At 43.6% G+C, this 20287-nt stretch overlaps 2 protein-coding genes across 5 annotated transcripts; both read left to right on the plus strand.

Annotated features, from left to right (window-relative positions):
- The first annotated feature begins 8141 nt into the window (after positions 1-8141).
- LOC134637331 (uncharacterized) lies at positions 8142-12182 on the plus strand. 3 transcript variants are annotated; one of them, XM_063487737.1, is made up of 6 exons: positions 8142-8229; positions 8958-9275; positions 9377-9666; positions 9910-10005; positions 10695-10733; positions 11189-12182. In XM_063487737.1, exons 2-5 carry the CDS (start codon positions 8982-8984, stop codon positions 10723-10725), a joined length of 711 nt encoding a protein of 236 aa, XP_063343807.1. In that variant the 5' UTR covers positions 8142-8229; positions 8958-8981; the 3' UTR covers positions 10726-10733; positions 11189-12182. The 3 variants fall into 3 exon arrangements, with proteins under 3 accessions (XP_063343807.1, XP_063343805.1, XP_063343806.1); XM_063487735.1 differs by lacking the exon at positions 10695-10733; XM_063487736.1 differs by lacking the exons at positions 8142-8229; positions 10695-10733 and adding an exon at positions 8367-8471.
- A 1494-nt stretch (positions 12183-13676) lies between these two features.
- On the plus strand, positions 13677-20100 carry cct8 (chaperonin containing TCP1, subunit 8 (theta)). Of its 2 annotated transcripts, none has more exons than XM_063487818.1 (15): positions 13677-13849; positions 14354-14444; positions 14532-14611; positions 14709-14858; positions 14970-15150; positions 15248-15309; positions 15387-15524; positions 15613-15791; positions 16152-16218; positions 16303-16390; positions 16479-16594; positions 16991-17062; positions 17172-17336; positions 18364-18483; positions 18898-19414. In XM_063487818.1, the coding sequence occupies exons 1-15, from the start codon at positions 13790-13792 to the stop codon at positions 19003-19005; spliced, it is 1677 nt and encodes a 558-aa protein (XP_063343888.1). In that variant the 5' UTR covers positions 13677-13789; the 3' UTR covers positions 19006-19414. The 2 variants fall into 2 exon arrangements, with proteins under 2 accessions (XP_063343888.1, XP_063343889.1); XM_063487819.1 differs by lacking the exon at positions 18898-19414 and adding an exon at positions 19820-20100 and having other exon boundaries at positions 13679-13849.
- The last annotated feature ends 187 nt before the right edge of the window (positions 20101-20287 follow it).

A 20287-nucleotide genomic window follows, 5' to 3' on the forward strand; every position in this document is an offset into this window, starting at 1 on the left:
GTTGTGCTCAAAATAACCAGTCTTCTCTACATCACCAAACGAGACAAGCCATGAAGATAACACCACTACTCTGTGTGTAAGAGACTCTGATTATCCATTATTGTGTCCTTCTATTTAATTTTGTGATGTGATGGTTGTCATTTTTTAAAGGAATGCTTTGTCATTTTGAGAGATACATCTATTCTACATTTAAATTTTCTTGCCTATGTATAAACAATGAATGTTCTTGTATACACTATATGGACAAAAGTGCAGGGCTACATATACATTACACCTACAGGAGCTGCACAGCCATGGAAACTCATGCTATGTAGCTCCCAGCTTGTGCTGATGTTAATGCCAGAGGACATTTGGACCTCTGCAGTTACTGAGCGAGCAGAGCACTGGCAACTTTCATGCACTACACTGTAACTTCATATGATCTGCTACATCGTGTGGCTTCTGAACACTTCCACTGTACAATAATACTACAGCTGACGGTGTACTATCTAGGTGGAGAACAACTTCAGGAAGTGACTTCCTGTAATAGAAATCAAACTCACATTCAGCTCTTTAGCACAACATGTTCATTTGTAATGGGAGACAGCATGGCTGGGTGCTTGATGTTATACACCTGTGACAGCAGGGCTGAAAACACCTGAATTTAAAGATTAATAGGTGTGGCCTAAAGCTTTTGTCCATATAGTGTATTTCTGTTATGTAAACAGCTAGCTAGTTTAGCTTAGAGTGAAACTTCAGTGAAACACTTAGTAGTGTTAGTCTAACGGTAATCAACTCATAAAACTCAGTGTATGTTAGTTTTTCTATGTGTTATACAATCAGGGTATAACTTATCAGTTCTTATCATGTCCTGTTACCTTTGGTTAAAACCAGACTAGCCTGTTCCCCTCGTTTCCTGTCTTACACTGTGCTAACTGTCTGGTAACAGTGACTGCATATGTTCAGACACAAATGTGTCTGAACCCATAAATCATCTTCATGACTTATGGGTTCAGGATAGAGATGATGCAGCTAGTAAAGCTCATCTTTCCAATGCAATCAATGCAAGATAAACGGTCTTTGTCTGTAAGATCATTTTTATTGGTTTTTATACAATGTATATATATATATATGTATTACCAGACATAGACAGAAACCACAATTCACACTGTCACATTTAACTGCTATTGTATGAGAAATGCATGCACTTACCCTGATATATAGCTCATGCTGGCTTCTGCATATTAATCAGTGTGCTTTTTAAAACAATAAAGATACAGATAATTGTCAGACTAATTGTGTTAAAAACCAAAAAGCTGCTTAAAAGAGAGTAACTCAATGCTTAAGCTGATGCTTTGATAATACCCAGTGTAAAACTATCAAACTGCTGTCAAACCAGAGAAATAAACACGTCTGTGTAATGTTTATAATGCTTCAGAATCTAATTCTTGCTCTGAACTTTACCTCCTGACTCAACTATACAGCCACAGCTCATTAAAATGATGTTATACATTTACTTTTAATGAGACAAAAGGACAGTGACTGCTAGGTTGTTAGGGTCAAGGTCTCTTCTTTATGTTCTTTCCAATAAAGAAAGAAACACTTTAAAACACATAAAACAGAGTGATATGAGTGAAGGACAAATGGATTCAAAGTTAAAGATAAATTATTCTACAGTCTTGTTAATGCCTTTACTAAATCACTACAGAGGTGGACAAGACAAAGAGTTCAAAATACTGAAAGCATTTCATGTGCAGGTGTGCGGTGACATCTGCTGGTCACCAAGCCCTTTGTAGCCACAATGGTGGATTTTTGTTTACACATGCAACCAAAAGCAAAGAAAAACCTTATGGTGTTTGATAAATGAGCAACAGTATTTAGTGACCTGTTATAATTGTGCTGTTGGTGGAAAAAACTGTGCAAACTATCTAGCATTTCCCAGCAGCTAAATATATTTGATTTACATCACCAAGTCCAAAGGCACTGTTATACTTAGCTTTGTAAAATGTTTCTTACGTGTATTTTTATGTATTCCTTTATCTGTAAATTGGGTGGTAAAACAGTATTGCAATAGGAGAGCGTTACTAACACCCCTGTTAGTTGCTTCAACACCAATCTCATGCCAAGTCAATAAAAACTGGACATATTACCTGGCAAAGATAAGCTTTATTGCTAAACATTTCGTAATGGAACAAGAATTGTAGTTACCCAAACATTTTCTTTACTAGAAAATGTGACGGTGTTTGAGAGAGAGTTTACAAACACTCATCATGGGCATAAATGCCATGGTAATTTGGGGCTTTTGATGATTTCTTTAAGCTGTTATTTTTCCAGGGTGAAATGATTATGCACCATAAATCTTTAATGACTTAAAAAAAAATAAGAATTAGGTGCACATGTTAAATTTATTTTGGATTTTCCCTAATCCACACAGGATCACAATTAAACATACAGGCTCAAATATAAACATAGACCCCCAATAATACTTAGTTAAATGTCCCTTTGCAAGTCACAACACGACTTTTGGTAGGCATCAACAAATGAATAGTTATGTCTATAACTTCTGTTCCCTGAAGGAGAGGAACGAGGTACAACACATAAGTATGGGATATCACGCCCTCGTGTGTCCTGGCTGAAGAAACCTTTATTCACACCTTTAAGGCAGATGACGTGTGATGACACGCGCACGGCCCCGCCTGCACATATAGCCGCTGTCATCACAGTCATCCCTCAGTTCGATAGCCGCTCTTCACCGAGCCAAACTGCTCAGTGGGGCCACCTTGTGTTGTACCTCGTTCCTCTCCTTCAGGGAACAGAAGTTATAGACATAACTATTCGTTCCCTTTCAGTCGATTCACTCGGTACAACACATAAGTATGGGACATATATACACGCCCCGCAGAGCAGCCACCGAACCGGAATCGGGCCACTACTTCCTTAGTGAGTGGTAGACCCAGCAGAAAGGACAGTATGAGCCACCGAAGGGGCTGTAACGTCCAACCGATAAAACTGCACAAAAGTGTGCGGTGATGCCCAACTAGCTGCCGCACAAATATCAGCTACAGGCACCCCTTTAAAAAGAGCCCATGAGGTTGCCATCCCCCTGGTGGAATGAGCCCTCACCCCGTGGGGCAAAGCAAGACCTCTGGTGCTGTATGCCAGTGAGATAGCTTCTATAATCCAGCGGGACAGCCTCTGTTTGGACAGAGATCTACCTCTATTCGGATTGGCGAAGCAGACAAACAGCTGGTCACATAAACGCACATTCTGAGTGCGCTCAATGTAGGTGCGTAGCACACGCACTGGACAAAGAGAATGCATCCTCCTCTGCTCCTCAGATGCAAAAGGAGGGGAGCAAAAGCTCAGCAACTCAAACTCCATTGAGCTATAAGATGCAGGCATGATCTTGGGAAAATAGGCAGCATTTGGACGCAATACGACCTTGTGGCCACCAGGAGAAAACTGTGTGCAGGCGGGATGCACAGACAGCGCATGAAGGTCACCCACTCGCTTTGCCGAAGCCAAAGCGATAAGTAATGCAGTCTTATATGAAAGAAATTTCATATTCACAGACTCAATAGGTTCAAACGGGGGGCTACAAAGCGCCTCCAGCACCAAAGACAAGTCCCAAGCAGGGACACTGGACTTAAGCACGGGTCTCAGCCGGCGAACTCCTTTCAGAAAACGTATGGCGAGGGGATGTGCACCTGGTGTCACCCCGTCAAAGCCAATATGACAAGCAGATATAGCTGCTAAATAAACCTTAATTGTCGAAAATGAAAGGCCCTTATCCAGCAGCTCCTGCAGGAATGACAAAACATCCACAATAGAGCACTGAAATGGGAGAGTGTGGCGGTCCTGGCACCATTGCTCGAAGGCTCGCCATTTGTAAGCGTACAAGCCTCTAGTAGATGAGGCCCTAGCGCTCTGAATTGTCGCTATCACACTAGGTGGCAAACCCTTAGCAATCAAGTTTAGCCTCTCAGCAGGTAAGCATGAAGGCGCCACAGATCTGGGCGCGGATGAAACACTTCTCCTCCCGCCTGAGAGAGGAGATCCCTGCGGAGAGGAAGCTGCCAAGAACTCGCTGCTAGCAGGCTGATTATTAAAGGGTGTAACCTCCATTCTCTCACCAGAGGACCCCCCCTGGAGAGAAGGTCCGGCCCCAGGTTCAGGTGGCCCGGGACATGGGTGGCTCTCAGAGACAGAAAATGAACACTGCACCATAACAGCAGAGAGCGAGACAGCCTCAACAGGGGAAGAGAGCGTGTTCCTCCCTGCCTGTTTATGTAAGACACCACTGTTGAATTGTCCGTCCTGACTAAGACATGCTGGCCCTCCAGGACTGGACGGAAATGCTTTAGAGCTAAGAACACTGCTAACAGCTCTAAGTGGTTGATGTGCAGCTGGCGCTGAGCTGCGGACCAGATCCCTCTCACTGATGCACCCTTGCACAGCGCTCCCCACCCTCTTAGGGAAGCATCTGTGGACACCACCTTGCGAAACAACACCCTCCCAATCCGAGAGTCCTGATGCAGCAGCCTGGGCTCCCTCCAAGGACGGAGAGCTAGCATGCAAGACGCGGTTAGCGGCAGCCTCCTCCGGGGATGACGCGATGCACACAGGCGGTGAGAGAGAGTCCAGCGTTGAAACGCTCTCATTTTTAACAGTCCAAGTGGCACTACGGCGATCATAGATGCCATCATGCCCAACAAGTGTAATATCGTCTGGAAACGCAGTCTGCGTCCCAGCTGAAACTGAGCGAGGCAGCGATGAAACGCGGCCACTCTGTGATCCGACAAACTTGCGCGGCTGGAAAGCGAGCATATTTCCAAACCGAGGAAGAAATCTGCTGACTCGGGATTAGCGAGCTCTTTTGAAAGTTCACAGAGAACCCCAGTGTCTGAAAGTGTGACAGAACCAGTGACAGCTGTGTCTCCGCCTGCTCTCTGGAACAAGCTGTGAGAGCCCAGTCGTCTAGGTAGGCTAAGATGCAGATGCCTCTCTCTCTGAGGGGCGCTAGCGCTGCCTCGGCACATTTCGTAAAGGTGCGAGGAGCGAGCGACAGCCCGAACGGCAGCACTAGGTATTCGTAGGCTACGCCCTCGAATGCAAACCTCAGAAACTGCCTGTGTTTCGGGTGTATAGCCACAAGAAAATAAGCATCTGTTAGATCGATTGTCGCAAACCAATCTCCCGGGCCGACTGCATTCAAGAGCTGTCTGAGTGTTAGCATCTTTAACCTGTACGTACGTAGATACGTGTTCAAGACTGGCAGGTCGAGGATGGGACGAAGCCCTCCCCCTCTTTTCGGAACAACAAAATAGCGGCTGTACCAACCTTTGTTTGTCTCCGAAGCGGGGACCACTCGTATTGCTCTTTTCTGCAATAGCGCCTTTATTTCCTCTCTGAGTATCATGGCCGCCTCGGTGTTGACAGTCGTGTTTACGACTCCTTGGAAACGAGGCGGCTTGACCCGGAACTGCAACCGGTAACCCATGGCAACGGTTCGCAGCACCCACGGAGAGGGGGCGCAAGCGCGCCACTGAGGGAAGTGAGCAGCCAGCCAGCTGACCTGCAGCACCGTAGGCGGGGCGTTGTCGCCCCCCAGTGTGTCTGCAGGGAACTGCATCACCTGCCTGACCTGGCTCATTCTGCCCGCAGGCTGAGCATTTGTGATTGTTTGAGAATAAACAACACTCTTTATTGATTGTAACATGGGAACATGTACATTCACACAGTTTGTTGGAGGCACCTTTTCTGGGGCACAACAATGAAAAACAGCGGGAACACTCGATGTGGTCACCTGAACATTTAACACACCTAAACAGGGAGTTACCTGAGGCATTTTGTGTGCAGGGGTTTTGTGCTTGGGAGACAGTGTTAGGAAAGTGCAGCGCCTTCTGGGGCTGACAACCTGAACAGAACTTAAGCGGCACCTCTTGTGCGGCAACAGAGGGGTAAAAGCAGCGTCTCCCTGCTGCTGGACCCCTTCTCCACTCGAAACCACAGCTAGGAGGGCTGAGGCTTCTTCCTCCTGGGCGTCGGGTCCCGCTGGGGGCCCGAGGGTGGGCCTTTGCTCCAGGCCGACTGGCGTGGAGCTCGGGCTGGAGGATGTGCTCTCGCTGGCGGCACACCCACTTCAGCAGTGGGCGCCGCTCTCTTGCCAGTCGGCAGAGGAGCGGCGGGCCTGTGAGAGCTAGCTGCGGGCTTGGGTTTCGGCTGACGTCTGGGGATGATGTCGCGCAGAGCTTCTGTCTGCTTCTTCCTCAGATCGAATCTAGCCTGAATGGCTTCAAGTGAATGTCCGAATAACCCAGCCGCAGACACTGGTGCGTCCAGATATACAGCTCTGTCCCTATCCGGGACGTCAGAGAGGGTCAGCCACAGGTGCCTCTGCGCCACTACTGTCGAAGCCATCCCTCTGCCCAGGGAGAGCGCTGCACAGCGAGACGCACGGAGGATGTGATCTGTGGCGACTCTGACCTCGTTAAGAAGAGGTGCCAGCGGGCTGTCATCAGGAACCAGCGATCCGAGCTCCGCCAGGCACATTGCCTGGTACGTCTGGAGCACGGTGACGGAGCTCATGGCGCGAGCAGTGCCGACCTGAGCCCGATAAATCTTCTCCAGCTGCGAAGCAGAGAATCTGCAGTGCTTGGACGGCAGAGTTGCGGGGCCGCCGACACCATGGTTATGGGACGGGGCCAGATAAGCAGCCAGAGACGGCTCCATAGGGGGTGGGTTAGCTAAGCCAGCCCCCTCGGCGCCGTCCAACTCCATGTACTGTCCATAGCCGGGCACAGTGACGCGGGTAGACAGAGGTTTGTCCCATGATACTGTTAGCTCGCAGAGAAAGTCTGGGAACATGGGAAGGCAGTTTTTGGCCGTTGCGGGCTCCGGTGGGAGGAAAAAACCCGCGAACCGCGACGGCTTCTGAGCTGGCGGAGGAGAGGGCCAGTCCACCTGCAGCTTCTCAGCAGCACGGCGAAACAGGGAGAAAAGAGAGGTGTCATCGTGGCCGACCGGCGCAGCAGCGGCGGCACATTGGGCCGACAATGAGCTCTCCTGCTCATCCTCCGACAAACCATGGATGTCCAGGCCGATGTCCAGCACGTCATCGTCTTCCTGGGGTTCTGGCTCGTCATCGGCTAACCCGTCAACATATTCCATGTGGTCAGCCCAGCTAATTGCGGGGACATCGACCCGAAAATCCTCGTCTTCGGACTCGAACGAAGCCGGGGCTCCAGACTCGGAAAGGAGAGGGTCATGCCGTGCGACAGCCGAGCGTCCCAGCACTTTTTCCACAAACGTCACCCGTCTTTCCAGGGTCGAGCGCCGGAGCTGGCGGCAAAACGCACAGGCTTCGGGCTCCGTCAACGCTCTCCTAGCGTGGACGATCCCCAGGCAGACAGGGCAGGCATCGTGCTGGTCGCTGTCGTGCAAAGAGAAACCGCATCCCTGAGGACAGGGGTGAACAGAAGATTTCTGCTTTGCTCGCTTCGGTTTGGAGTCCATTCCAAAACGCAAAGCGAAACGCTGCACAGGAAAACTTGAAATTAGCGCTCCGCGGGCAGCCTACACACCAACAGCGCGGTGGAGGCTAACACCAACAGGGGCAGTTAAGCTAAGTTCAAGTCGGCAGACAACGGAGCTAACTAGCAGCAGCTAGCTAGCCCAACTCAGCAGAGGCGTTCTCAGCGAGGTGAAGAGCGTAAGAACTGAGGGATGACTGTGATGACAGCGGCTATATGTGCAGGCGGGGCCGTGCGCGTGTCATCACACGTCATCTGCCTTAAAGGCGTGAATAAAGGTTTCTTCAGCCAGGACACGCGAGGGCGTGATATCCCATACTTATGTGTTGTACCGAGTGAATCGACTGAAAGGGAACCATGTGTTTGTATTGAGAGGAATCTAGTATTACAAACTTGTGATCCTAAGTATTTTTTACAACTATTTTGAAAATACAGACCTTAACAGATCATTTTCAAATATATATTTCAAGGAAAAACATCTTGGAATCTTATTCGCACACGATTATTCTAGTCACATTTCAACGTAAATCCCATTAACGTAAAACTGTACGTAGTGACGCATCGTGTTACGTCACGTAACACTGCGTAGGGCGTGGTGACGCGTGCCTTTGTGGATTCTGTGGTCCGCCGCCAAATTCAAACAGCGAAATAAGAAACGGGAGCTACAGCCGCCTAAAAGCCACAGAGAATCGACTACTTTTACAACTGGCACTTTCAGGTAAGCTCTCTGTACAGCAAGTGTCTCAGCAGACGTTCTTCTTTAAAGTTTTTATAGTTATTTGAGTCGACGTTTTGTCGTGTAAACTGAAATAGTAACGTTTTTTTTCTAGCTAACCGTGGCTTCGGGGGCATAGCCCTCTTTTGTTTTGTTAATGATATTCACTGACTTTTATGGATAAAGGCAGCATTTGACAACAATGGCACAATTTGACAGCGTTTTCATGTAAAGGCAAGTAAAAGGTAAACTTAATTCTCATTTGTTGCTTAAGGCTGTTATTCCCTCCTCAGGGCAAGCCATTCCTGGGTTAAGTTGGACACTTGACCAGGAGCATTGTCCCTATCTAACAAAAGCCACGGAGCTTTTACTAACACGATTACTGCTGCTTGATTGTACGGTTGTTACGGCTCATTTTTCACTTTTTCCGTCCTTTGTTCATTGACATTTTTCAAATTTTTTGACAGTGACACAGGGACTCTGAAATAATTTCCTAAAGCAACAGTTAAGCTTAATTAAGCTCAAATTTGAGGATTAAAAAAGAAAGATTTGTCTTAACTTGTAACTTTTTCTTATTTTGGTCTATCAGTCCAAAGAAATATTCAAATTTCATAGCATGCTGAGCCAGATTAGAATATAGTGTTTTTTTTATATTGCGAGATTTTGAAACGGTAGTATTAAAAATGTTATTTTCATAAAACTTATTCATACAGATCACTTTTTTTTCTCAGCTCGGTCATATAGCCTGTTTAGTCATGGATGGTGTTGGTAAAGCTGTGGTTGGAGTCTGGCGGGCACACACAGTCCTGGATGAGTCTGATGGAGCAGAGAGCTCCCCAGAAGCCCCAGACCGTTTCCGCAAACTTCGGTCCTCATCTTCACTCAACTCTCTGAGAATGTCACTGAGGAAGCGACTCCCACTGCGATCTGTCCAGACCAACTCCCTCCCTGAGAATCCGACCTGGGAAACCATGAAGGAGCAACCAAAGACCAGCACAGTCCGCAAGCTTACTCGCAGTGCTCGTAACTCTATTACCGGAGTGTATCAGGTAGATTAACTGTTATGTGTGAAATTGCCTATTTTTGATCATTATCAGTCTCAACTAAAGCCACCAGTCAGCTATTCCAGAGTTGTTTTTTTCTCTCTCAGAGGTTGCAGAGGACCAGAGAATTTTCCCGTGAAGAGTGTTTGGTAGCTACCCCGGGTCGTGATGGAGAAAATGCTGGTGCATCAAATTCTTGCACCCCAGGACGTACACCTCATCGGGCTGCAACACCCAGAGCAGCAGGTACACCTGGGCGTACTCCAGGCTCCAGAGGACGCAGGACTCCTGAAGCATCCATAAGAGGAGTGAAAACAGGAGGTGGCAGGAGGCAACTGGTCCGCATGGCTGCTGTACGAAGTCCCTTTGCCTCTCCAAATACGCAAAACCAGAGGATGTGAGTTTGATTCACTCTTTATGCAACTTTGCTTTTTAGGACTTTGTTAGTTTATTAGTTTGTTGAGTGCTTTTATTTCAGTGGATCCCTCTGAGTTTGTGTCAGGAAGATCATACACCATTTATTTAAAAAAAAAAAAAAAAAAAAACTCAACCAAGTATGTGGAGCAGCTGAAAGTAGCTTACTTGAATTTCGGTGGTTATCTTTCTCCGCCAAATATTTTGTTTTTATGATCTATAATAGGAAATTTGACCAAGATTTGGAGTCAGTTTCCAGTGGACTCAGGAGGCTCAAACATCTGTCAAAGGCCTTTGATGACATCATTGGCAGAGACAGCAGGTAACATTTTTTTATTTTAGTGAATTCTTTTGGTATCTTGATCATTGACTGGGTGGTAAATTCTAAAATTGTAAAAAAGTGTTTGCATTATGTGTGTTAGTTTCTCCCAAATTGGGTAATTAACAGAAAGAAGAACATGTTAAGTTTTGTTACCCTTTTCTATAATCACCACTAAATAAGTGTTTTGTTGGTAAATTAAAGTTTTGTGTAACTGAAGCCATTAGTCCATTAGTCCATTTCCTTGTATTCATGCATATTCTGCATTGAGGAAGGGGGTCTCTGTCCTCCTTGCCCTCTCACCCAAAGAATCCCAGCTTATGGGTCCCCAGACTTCCTCCCCCTCCCTCCAGACATTCCTCCCGCCTCAGTTTGAAACAGGGTCTGTGTTTCTGGTATTCAGATAAGGAGGGAGTAAGGGGGAAAGGAGGTGGGTGTGGGAATTGGAGCCAGATGACATGACAGAATGCATTTGAAAATTTGCGTCACTTCCTGTGTTGTCATTTAAAAATATTTGTGTCCTGTCCGATGTAATAACGATGATATTCAGTGTGGAAAGCGAGCACTCGGTAATGGTGATCTTGCCTGTTATCTGCGCACATTACATGCTCCCAGAGGCTTTCCTCACTGAATATAGACGTCTTCCTGTTTAATTGAGATCAGTTTTTTGTTTTGTTTTTTACTTACAACAGGCAGTTCAACTATTCCCAAATTGTGGAATAATACAGAAGGTAAAATCCCCTTTCCAAAAAGTAAAACCAGTTGAGTTATGAGAACATACGCTTTCAGTGTAAACACAAAAGTGCATGGCAGAGCTAGTCGGATGCATGCAAATCTGGAAGAAAAACAGATGAATAACTCGCTGTCCGAACAAATGTTGCTCACACTTTTTCTTCTTGCTGACTTTACAGCTCCTGCTTTAAATTTTCTTTGACACCAAACTTTCCCAAATACTTTTTCTGATATTACCAGAATGTCTACAAGGCCATTTACATATTAAAATGATAAGTAATAAAATTCAAATTGTAGATCAGGAAATCAGTTACTGAAAATTTTCATTTGTTGCCTGATGGCTTAACACTTGCCTTTTTCTTTTTAAATAACTAACTGATGTTGCATTTGTAAACCTATATGGTTTTAATGGCAGTCTCTTTTTGCACTGAGTAGTGTCTCTCTGCCTCTGCAGATCTGGCCCAAAGGAACGTTCTGGGGGAGCGATGATGAGAAAGCTGGATCCCAGCGGTAAACTCAGCCGCTCAAACGTCACACGCAGAGCCACACGCGTCTCAGACACGCTGGGCAGTTGGACCCACACAGCTGTGAACACTATTCGCAAACCCAACTGAACTACATGCATGTCTGTGTGTATAATGCAGGACCTTTTGTAGCCATATTTTACACTTATTATACTCATTATTATTGTGGTGTCACTGTTACATATTCACAGTGGTGTTATGATACTGGGAGGCTATTATGCTACAGCTTGTCTGTTTTTGTGAGCATCTGTGTGACTCTTGTGTGTTTACATGTCTCAGGTTAGCTTGTTGTGGGTAAAATATCCTCACTGTAGCTTCCAGAGGAATTTTCTTTGCATCTGTCATAGCTGCTACAACCAAAATGTTACATTTAGTTACATTTTTCAAAATACTAATATTGTACTTTGTGTTCTCATTTTCTGCATAGAAAGTTAATTAAATGTACTCTAAAGAGATCACGAACAAGAACTACAGTTTGTCTGCAGAACTAACACTAAATTTTCTGACAGAGGGGAAATTTTTTTCCTCCATTTTTATATGTATGCAATAATGTTTCTAACACTTGTTTCACTATTTTTTTAATGTCATTTGATTATACCAAATTATCAAGTGTATTTTCTAAAACAGTATTTAAATGTGAACATTCCTTGAGGCAGAGGTTGGCACTTCTAATGGCCTGTGGATGATTCATGCATCGATACTGTACACATAAATCATCTGATAATGTGATGGGGGGAAAAGATTTAGTGGCTCATTACCAGTTGATGGCTATAATGATGATGTTATAAAGAGATATCCCGAGTCTTATTAGTGACTGTCAAGCTACCAGCCTCAAATTAAGCAAAGCTCTTCTGTGGGTGTGTTGTTGTTTTTTTGTTTTTATGTTTTTGATACTTTCTTTTTCTGCATTATTATTTTTTTAAAGGAGAACAACTGTCCAAATGTGAAAAAATAAAACTTTGCATTTTTTATGTATATATATGTTTCATGTTTTCTCTTCACATCATCATGTTTTCTTTTTCTTTTCTTTTTTTTTGGGGGGGGGTGGTAAAATAATATTTTCCTCAACATCATGATGTTGATGATGGTGGTAAAATGGCTGCATTCTCTTTATTAAGTTATCATTTGGTCTCAGTTTTACAGCAGATTTGTTCATTAAACTAACTGCACTTCCTCCAAGATTTTAGAAATTGAGTGGGAAAATGTGTTTATATCACTATTTTGGGTTTTGTTTTGTTTTTTTCTTTCTGTTCAGATCATTTTCACGTAGTGAAATCTATATATGCCAGTATACTAACTTCCCACTTTATTAGGTACGCCTTGCTAGTACTGCCTTAATGCTTGCCTAATGGCACAGATCTACCATGGCGCTGGAAGGCACTCGGTTTGTAATAAGAGGCCCAATTTATGGCAATAAAACACTCCCACGCCATTAAATGACCACCGGCAACCTGAACCAGTGATCAGTCCAAGGAAGGATTGATCCATGCTTTGATGCTGTTTGCATTACATTTTGACCCTATCACTTGAATGTTCCAGCAGAAATTGAGATTCATCAAACCAGGCAACATTTTTCCAGCCCAATTTTATCTGTGCGACACTGCGACTCATACCTCTTTCAGATCACAGAGATGGTTGTGTGGGAAAATTTCAGTAGATCAGCAGTTTCTGAAATATTCACACCAACCACCATGTCATATTCAAAGTCACTTAAATCCCCTTTCTTCCCCATTCTGATGCTCAGTTTGAACTTCTTCTGGTACTATAATTTGTGTTTTAACTTAGAATAATAATAATATTTATCCATCCATACTCTTCTGCTTATTGTTATGGGATGGTGGGCTATCCCAGCTAATGTAGGGCAAGTGGAGGGCACACCCTGGATAGGTTGCCAAGCCGCTGACCTAAAATTAAATTATGTTAGACATTCAATTCAATAAAACTTTATTGATCCTGAAGGTTGACCCCGAAGGAAATCCTTTTTTTCCTCAATATTGACATTTGTGATCAAGTACTTTTCATTTGGGATAGCATGGTTATATTTGTATATATTATATTTGTATAATGTGCACTGCACAGTCTGTAGAAAACTAACTGGTAAAGGCAATACATTTTTAATTTAAAACAACTACAAATTTAAGACAGTAATTCATTATATTTGTAATATTTCATGACAAATGATAGAAATTTTACAAAGCAAGTAAACAACAGGAAATCAGAAATGCCATCTGTCGTGTTTTACTTGTGTTGCTTTGGTGAGGTAGCTTAAATCATTTGGAATTCACTGAAAAGTCAGTGACTTAGTATAGAGTTGAATTTCATTATATGACGATAAGAGTGCCCCCGTGTGGTGTTTTACGATCACTGCGCGGTGAAACGAGAATCGCTCTGTTTGTCCTTTGTTGTCACCCGTCTGTAGCTCGCTGCCTCGCTGAAGTCGCTCCACCTCTACCTCTCCGGCTTTGTACCCAGAGCTGAACCCACGCCGCGGCTACCTTCTCTAGGATACCGGGGCTGCTAAAAATTAGAAAATGGCCCTCCACGTCCCAAAAGCTCCGGGCTTTGCCCAGATGTTAAAGGATGGCGCAAAGGTGGGGTTAAAATAGGAATATCGGGCTCGTAGATGAGCTTTGACTGAGTAGTTGTGAAGAAGCGTGCTAGCTAACGTTAGCCGCTGAGTTAGCATGTTCATTCAGAGTCATGAGGGATAGTTCTAGAAAGCAGCAGCCAGGCCGCCCAGCCGGCTGCTGGACGAGGGTCTGTTAGGGAAGATGAAATGCTTATTTTTGATATTTCACTGTCTCCCTTCAGTCTAAACCGTGCTAAATATAGCAGCAGCAGCGGTGGAGCTGCTGTTATAACGGGATGTCACACTGCAGTCACACCCAGCTAGCATTCAGCTAACTGTCAGTACTGTCAGCTTAAAGTGATGCTGATCCTTAATGGAATGCTTACATTCTCAGACTATCCATAATATATCCAGTTATTTGCTTTTAACATATTCATGGTTAGGTAGTAAGCTAAATATATTAGTCTGACATGGAAATGAACGGTAATAAACCTGTCTTGAAAAGCTGATTTCTTGTCTGTTACAGCACTTTTCAGGTCTTGAAGAGGCTGTCTTCCGTAATATCAGAGCTTGTAAGGAACTTTCTCAAACCACCCGCACTGCCTATGGGCCCAACGGTAAGTTTGGTCTGCCTACAGCCTATTAGGGTTGTGCTCTGCAAAGATATCAAAGCAGCACCCGTTAAATGAAGTGTTTTCTTTTAGGCATGAACAAAATGGTCATCAACCATTTAGAGAAGCTGTTTGTCACCAATGATGCTGCAACAATTCTCAGAGAGCTTGAGGTGAGGAGACGTTGTTGCGCACCTCACTGAAATTCAGCTGAGTGCATAATAAATGTATGAATTTAACTATTTATGTAAATTATTGTTTGTTTTACAGGTGCAGCATCCCGCAGCTAAAATGATTGTAATGGCGTCCCACATGCAAGAACAGGAAGTCGGCGATGGTACCAACTTTGTCCTGGTGTTTGCTGGAGCTCTGCTGGAGCTGGCTGAAGAGCTCCTTAGAATGGGCTTGTCCGTTTCAGAGGTAAACAAGATAAAATTGGTAAAGTAGCATGGCTTAATGTCATACATGTGCATGTCACAGTGCTATGATTGGTGCATTTTCTCAGTGCCCCCTTTTTCTTCTTTGCCACAGGTGATTGAAGGCTACGAGAAGGCTTGTAAGAAGACTCTGGAGATCCTGTCAGACTGCGTTTGCTCCTCGGCCAAGAACCTCCACGACATTAATGAAGCCAAGTCAGTCATCCGTACAGCAGTCATGAGTAAACAGTACGGCAATGAAGACTTCCTCGCCAACCTCATTGCAGAGGCCTGTGGTGAGTCAGAAGTGCACACTATCTCAGACTCGATTATCTCGATTTTAGCATTGCCTTGGTATTTTTCTGACTTCCTTTTTCTCCCCTCTTTGTGCAGTATCGATCTTCCCAGAGTCCGGCAATTTCAATGTTGATAACGTCAGAGTATGCAAGATTTTGGTAAGCCGCATCTTCTGTTGGTTTTATTTTGTGCGTGTATGCAGTTTGGCCTCTATTAACATTTGTGGTCATTTTAGGGTTGCGGGGTGACGGCATCCTCTATGCTTCACGGCATGGTTTTTAAGAAGGAGGCAGAGGGAGACGTCACATCAGTGAAAGACGCCAAGATCGCCGTTTTCTCCTGCCCCTTCGACTGCATGGTGACAGAGACCAAGGTAAGTGGAGGTGACTGATATATTAAGTTTAATGAAGATGATGCTGACCTTGCTCTCGGTGCTGACGATAGTCCCGTCTGTTCCACAGGGCACAGTGTTGATAAATAATGCACAGGAGCTCATGGACTTCAGTAAAGGAGAGGAGGATTTGATGGAAGCTAACGTGAAGGCTATCAAGGAGGCTGGTGCCACTGTTGTGGTAACTGGGGGGAAAGTGGCTGACATGGCGCTGCACTACGCCAACAAGTACAAACTCATGGTGGTCAGGTAAGAACTACAAAACCTAAAGTGAGCAGGGAACGTATCATATGCAAAGAGCAAGACGTTTACGGCAAATTCAGCCTGAGTTTCTGCTTCTAGTTGAGCTTACTGTTTTATTTAACTCGCTTAAGAGATCACATTCCTCCCAAGTAAAGGATTGATCTTTTTGCTAATACAGATGGTCCTTTCATGGTCTAGGACTAAAACTTTTATTTTGAAGGTGCACGATGTAACTGTGTCTGCATTTTTTGGGAAATTTAAATAAATATATGATGGCCGTATGTTAAATATTACATGATTTATAATAGTATATCTTTGGCATTGTGTGCTTCCCAGCCATAAACGTTCTTTTTTCCTTCTCGTCAGGCTTAACTCCAAGTGGGACCTCAGGAGATTATGCAAGACTGTGGGAGCTGTAGCTCTGCCCAAGATGGTGAGTGTACACTTGTTTTTATCAGATCAGGTATTCGAAAGAGCCATCCATTTTTAACTATAAATACATTTTTGTCATCCTTAGACGGCTCCGACTCCGGATGAGATTGGTCACTGTGACAGTGTATATCTGACTGAGGTGGGAGACACTCAGGTGGTGGTCTTCAAACATGGTAAATGACTCCTTTCTTCAGGCTTGTGAATCTTTATTTTAAACCTTTCTGAGTTAACGTGTTGGTTGGTGTTGACACTTTTAAACAGATAAAGAGGATGGTGCCATCTCAACCGTGGTGATCAGAGGCTCCACTGACAACCTGATGGATGATATTGAGAGGGCTGTAGATGATGGAGTCAACACCTTTAAAGTTCTGGTCAGGGTAAGTAGACATTATAAGTCACTGGGGTTATTTTGTTGTTGGGATTTTTTTTCTTACGTTTTAGATGAATGACAAGTTTTAACAAATGGATGCACAAATTATATTTTAAAGATTATTATTGTCTTTATTGTAAATAACTCGGGCTGATGTTTATCTTTTTTCTCATCGGTTTTAAGCACCTGTTTACTTAATAATAATAATAATAATAATAGTATTAAAATAGAATTAGGAACTGAAAAACTAAAACTATGCTATCAGTGTTCACTATGAGCAAAACTGTACCTTTAAACAATGTTATTGAGAATTTTACAGTTTACAAATTTCAAGGGGTTTTCTTTTTATGTACTACTTAGTTTGCACAACAGCTACAGTCTCTCTGTCATTCATTATCTTTAGGACAAGAGGCTGGTACCTGGAGGAGGAGCCACTGAGATTGAGCTGGCCAAACAGATCACCTCATATGGAGAGGTATGCACATTCAAGTGAATTAATTAACATATTCCAAGTCCACACACTTATCTCTCCTCTTCGTTTTGCCCCATTTTGACTGATACACCATTTTCCTGCCTTTCTGCAGTCCTGCCCTGGTCTCGAGCAGTACGCCATTAAAAAGTTTGCCGAAGCTTTCGAGGCATTGCCACGTGCCCTCGCTGAGAACTCCGGCGTGAAGGGGAGCGAGCTTATTTCAAAGCTGTATTCTGCACATCATGAGGGAAACAAAAACATGGGCTTTGACATTGAGGTATGTGTGGATGCATGAGAAGAATGTGTGGATGGCTTTGATATCGTTTGATTTCAGATATGAATCGTTTAAAATATTCAGCCTGTGTTTTCCTTGGTTATAATGTGCAACAGCACTGCAGAAGGCACCTAAATCTTACACACAATGGTCCTTAAAGCATCACCAGTGGTGTCCAAAACTTGACTCATAGGCATGCAGTGAATGCCCGAGGAGCTAACACTGCTGTTTGCACTAAAAATATGCGCTACATCGTTCTGTCATCACAAGAGAAACTTGGCTCATGTGTTGGCCTTTGAGAGAAAAAGAGTTACCTTGACTGAAATGCTGGAAGGACTTGAGCTCCCACCGAGTCCATTCGCGTTGTCTGCACTATGGAGACAGATACAGCCTGTTGCACATGATCTTTATGCTAAGTAATATGATGTTCACATGGTATGTAATTACTAAGCAGGTGAATCAGTTTTGATTTTTTTTTTTTTTTTGGCTTCCAGTTAACTTGGGTAGATGCACACCACGTTTTAGATTAGGGTACACAGCTTAACACTAACAGCCCTTTTTTCCACCTGTACCTACTCTTCTCAGCTCAACTCAGTTTGGGACGGTTTCTTTTACAGTTGAGTACCAACTAATGGCGACTCAAACACCACAACGATGGAGGAGGTTGAGGTGACGGTATACCTGCTGCCTCCTTTTTTTGCATAGCCAGGTCCCTAATTTCCAGGTTTCAAAAATGACGGTTTTGATTTTCATGAAGGAGACGCCCTCATGACTAATTGAGGAACACCACTGACTAGCCAATCGGTGGCATGCAGTCTGTTGGCGTCTCATTTTCTGAGTATGGGAAACCCTAGAAACAGTGGAGTTAAGCCGAGCTGAGTAGGTCTATAAAAGACATCTTAAAATTTGTGTTGTAGCGTCCTTTTTTTCCCCCTTAAATCCAACATTTGAAATTATTTTTTTTAATGCCCGTTTCTATTGAAGCGTCTCATATTCTTGACTGATGGTGCGGTTGTCATTTCGTTTGCAGAGTGATGGTCCTGCTGTGAAGGACATGCTCGAAGCCGGCATTCTGGATCCCTACCTGGTCAAATACTGGGGCATAAAACTGGCTACCAATTCCGCTATCACAGTGCTGAGGGTGGATCAGGTGGGTACAAACAAAACATTCTTACACATGAACTCTACATGTAATGAAAGCCAGCCTCAAACAGAATATTTTATGAACTTTGGAAATTGTGTTTTTTGTTTTTGATTGAGACAGAAACCTGCTTCAATCAGTCAGACAGTAAGAGTCTTTAGGACTATTTTTCACCTGTTTACAAAACTTCATGTATCGGTTTGGTTTTTAACTGAATAATTTAGGCTTCGAGGCAAATCGACAAACTTAATGCCACACTCCACAGAGATCCAACAGACCGCATCAAATCACATCTCACAGATGTTTGCTTTCTGTTCATATTTTGAGTTTTGTATTATTCTTTTTAGGATTTTCTTTTTATGTTCTTTAAGCACTTGAAAGCAACTGGTGGATAAATTAAGTGTGCATATATGTACGATCCAGATCATCATGGCTAAGGCTGCAGGGGGACCCAAGGCTCCCAAGCAGAGAGGCCATTGGGACAAGGACGGTTGGGATGAAGAGCCTGATAATTTTGAAACTCACCATTAGAGGGCACACACAAAACCCTCAGTCGCTCAGTCAGTAGGTTTTGGAATGTGTGTGCGCTTTTAACTAAAAACAAAAAAATAAATTTGCACCGGTGTGCTCAGTCACTCACAGGAGGTTGAAATATGTATGTTACCTGTCACTACTAACACTGGAGAAATGTTGCGTTACTGACTGGATTCAACCACATCACAGGTGTTTTACACAAACCCAGATGTGCCACTGCCTAAATCTGCACAGAACAGATAGTGTGTGTGGTGTGATAGCATGCTGCATGCACTCACAAACTGTTAAGCTTGCAAGTACCAAATCAAACACTGTTTTGTTTTGTTTTTTATGTATTTTAAGAGAAGATTAATTCAGTTTAGACTTAGTTGAAGATGTTTTGTGGAACATGAAGTGCCTTAAGTAACTGACCCAGAATTTAATTATTATTTCTTCAGCTCATTTTTTTCTTTAATTATTTATTTGATTTTAAGTGTTCACGTTTTGTGCACAAGTACATTTTCCTTTGTAGTGAATTTCTCTTAAAGAACAACATACTGCCATGTGTGCTCATGAATGTTTAATCACCATAAATGCACTTCTGGAATATCTGTAGGGATTTAAATGGCCTCTTTTACTTTGAAAATATAGTCCCCTCATTTTTAAATAAGCACAGCAGTTTAAGATTGAACACATTTTGGGTGCTGTGGTTAATGTTTGTCTATCAATTATTTTATGAAGGTCAGAGGTGATGTTCTTCCACTCTGACATAAAGCCCACTCACTCAGCTGCATGGATCTTATGATGAAATGATTGTTTTCTTCCTTTTTAGATCATCATGGCCAAACCAGCAGGAGGACCCAAACCTCCCCAGGGAAAGAAGGACTTTGATGAGGATGACTAAAAGTGACTGTTCAGCAGATGCTCCTTTTAACCCTGAACGCTCTGACATGGATTCCCAAACCTTTTCTACTTATTTAAAGCTCACCTGTTTATTGGTTTATTTTGTAGAAATGACCATACATTGGTAACAGAAGTTTAAAAAAAGCATACCAATGGCTCTGTTTTGCTTTTTATGTTCTCAGTCCCAAATAAAAGGCACCTGTGCTGTCACTATTTGGTTTGTTTTTTTACTTTTTACCCAGCTGTGCTTTGTACACTTCTTTGGTACACTTCTTTGGTACTTCATATGATCACTGGCATTGTTTCATCACATATTGAGACTCAAAAGGAAGTACTGTTACCACGCTTCAAATTGCTGTGCATTTCCCATGATATTTAATTGTGGTCATACAAACAT

Source organism: Pelmatolapia mariae, linkage group LG10_11, assembly GCF_036321145.2.
Source record: "Pelmatolapia mariae isolate MD_Pm_ZW linkage group LG10_11, Pm_UMD_F_2, whole genome shotgun sequence".
Lineage (NCBI taxonomy): Eukaryota > Metazoa > Chordata > Actinopteri > Cichliformes > Cichlidae > Pelmatolapia > Pelmatolapia mariae.

Bases quoted from the DNA above. Each gene is read 5' to 3' on its own strand.
- cct8 (XM_063487818.1), top strand. From the start codon at position 13,790: ATGGCCCTCCACGTCCCAAAAGCTCCGGGCTTTGCCCAGATGTTAAAG. The intron at 16,595-16,990 runs GTAAGTAGACAT...CATTATCTTTAG, and splicing joins CCTTTAAAGTTCTGGTCAGG to GACAAGAGGCTGGTACCTGG. The intron at 18,484-18,897 runs GTGGGTACAAAC...TGTACGATCCAG, and splicing joins CAGTGCTGAGGGTGGATCAG to ATCATCATGGCTAAGGCTGC.
- LOC134637331 (XM_063487735.1), top strand. From the start codon at position 8,982: ATGGATGGTGTTGGTAAAGCTGTGGTTGGAGTCTGGCGGGCACACACA. The intron at 9,276-9,376 runs GTAGATTAACTG...TTTCTCTCTCAG, and splicing joins CTATTACCGGAGTGTATCAG to AGGTTGCAGAGGACCAGAGA. The intron at 10,006-11,188 runs GTAACATTTTTT...CTGCCTCTGCAG, and splicing joins ATCATTGGCAGAGACAGCAG to ATCTGGCCCAAAGGAACGTT.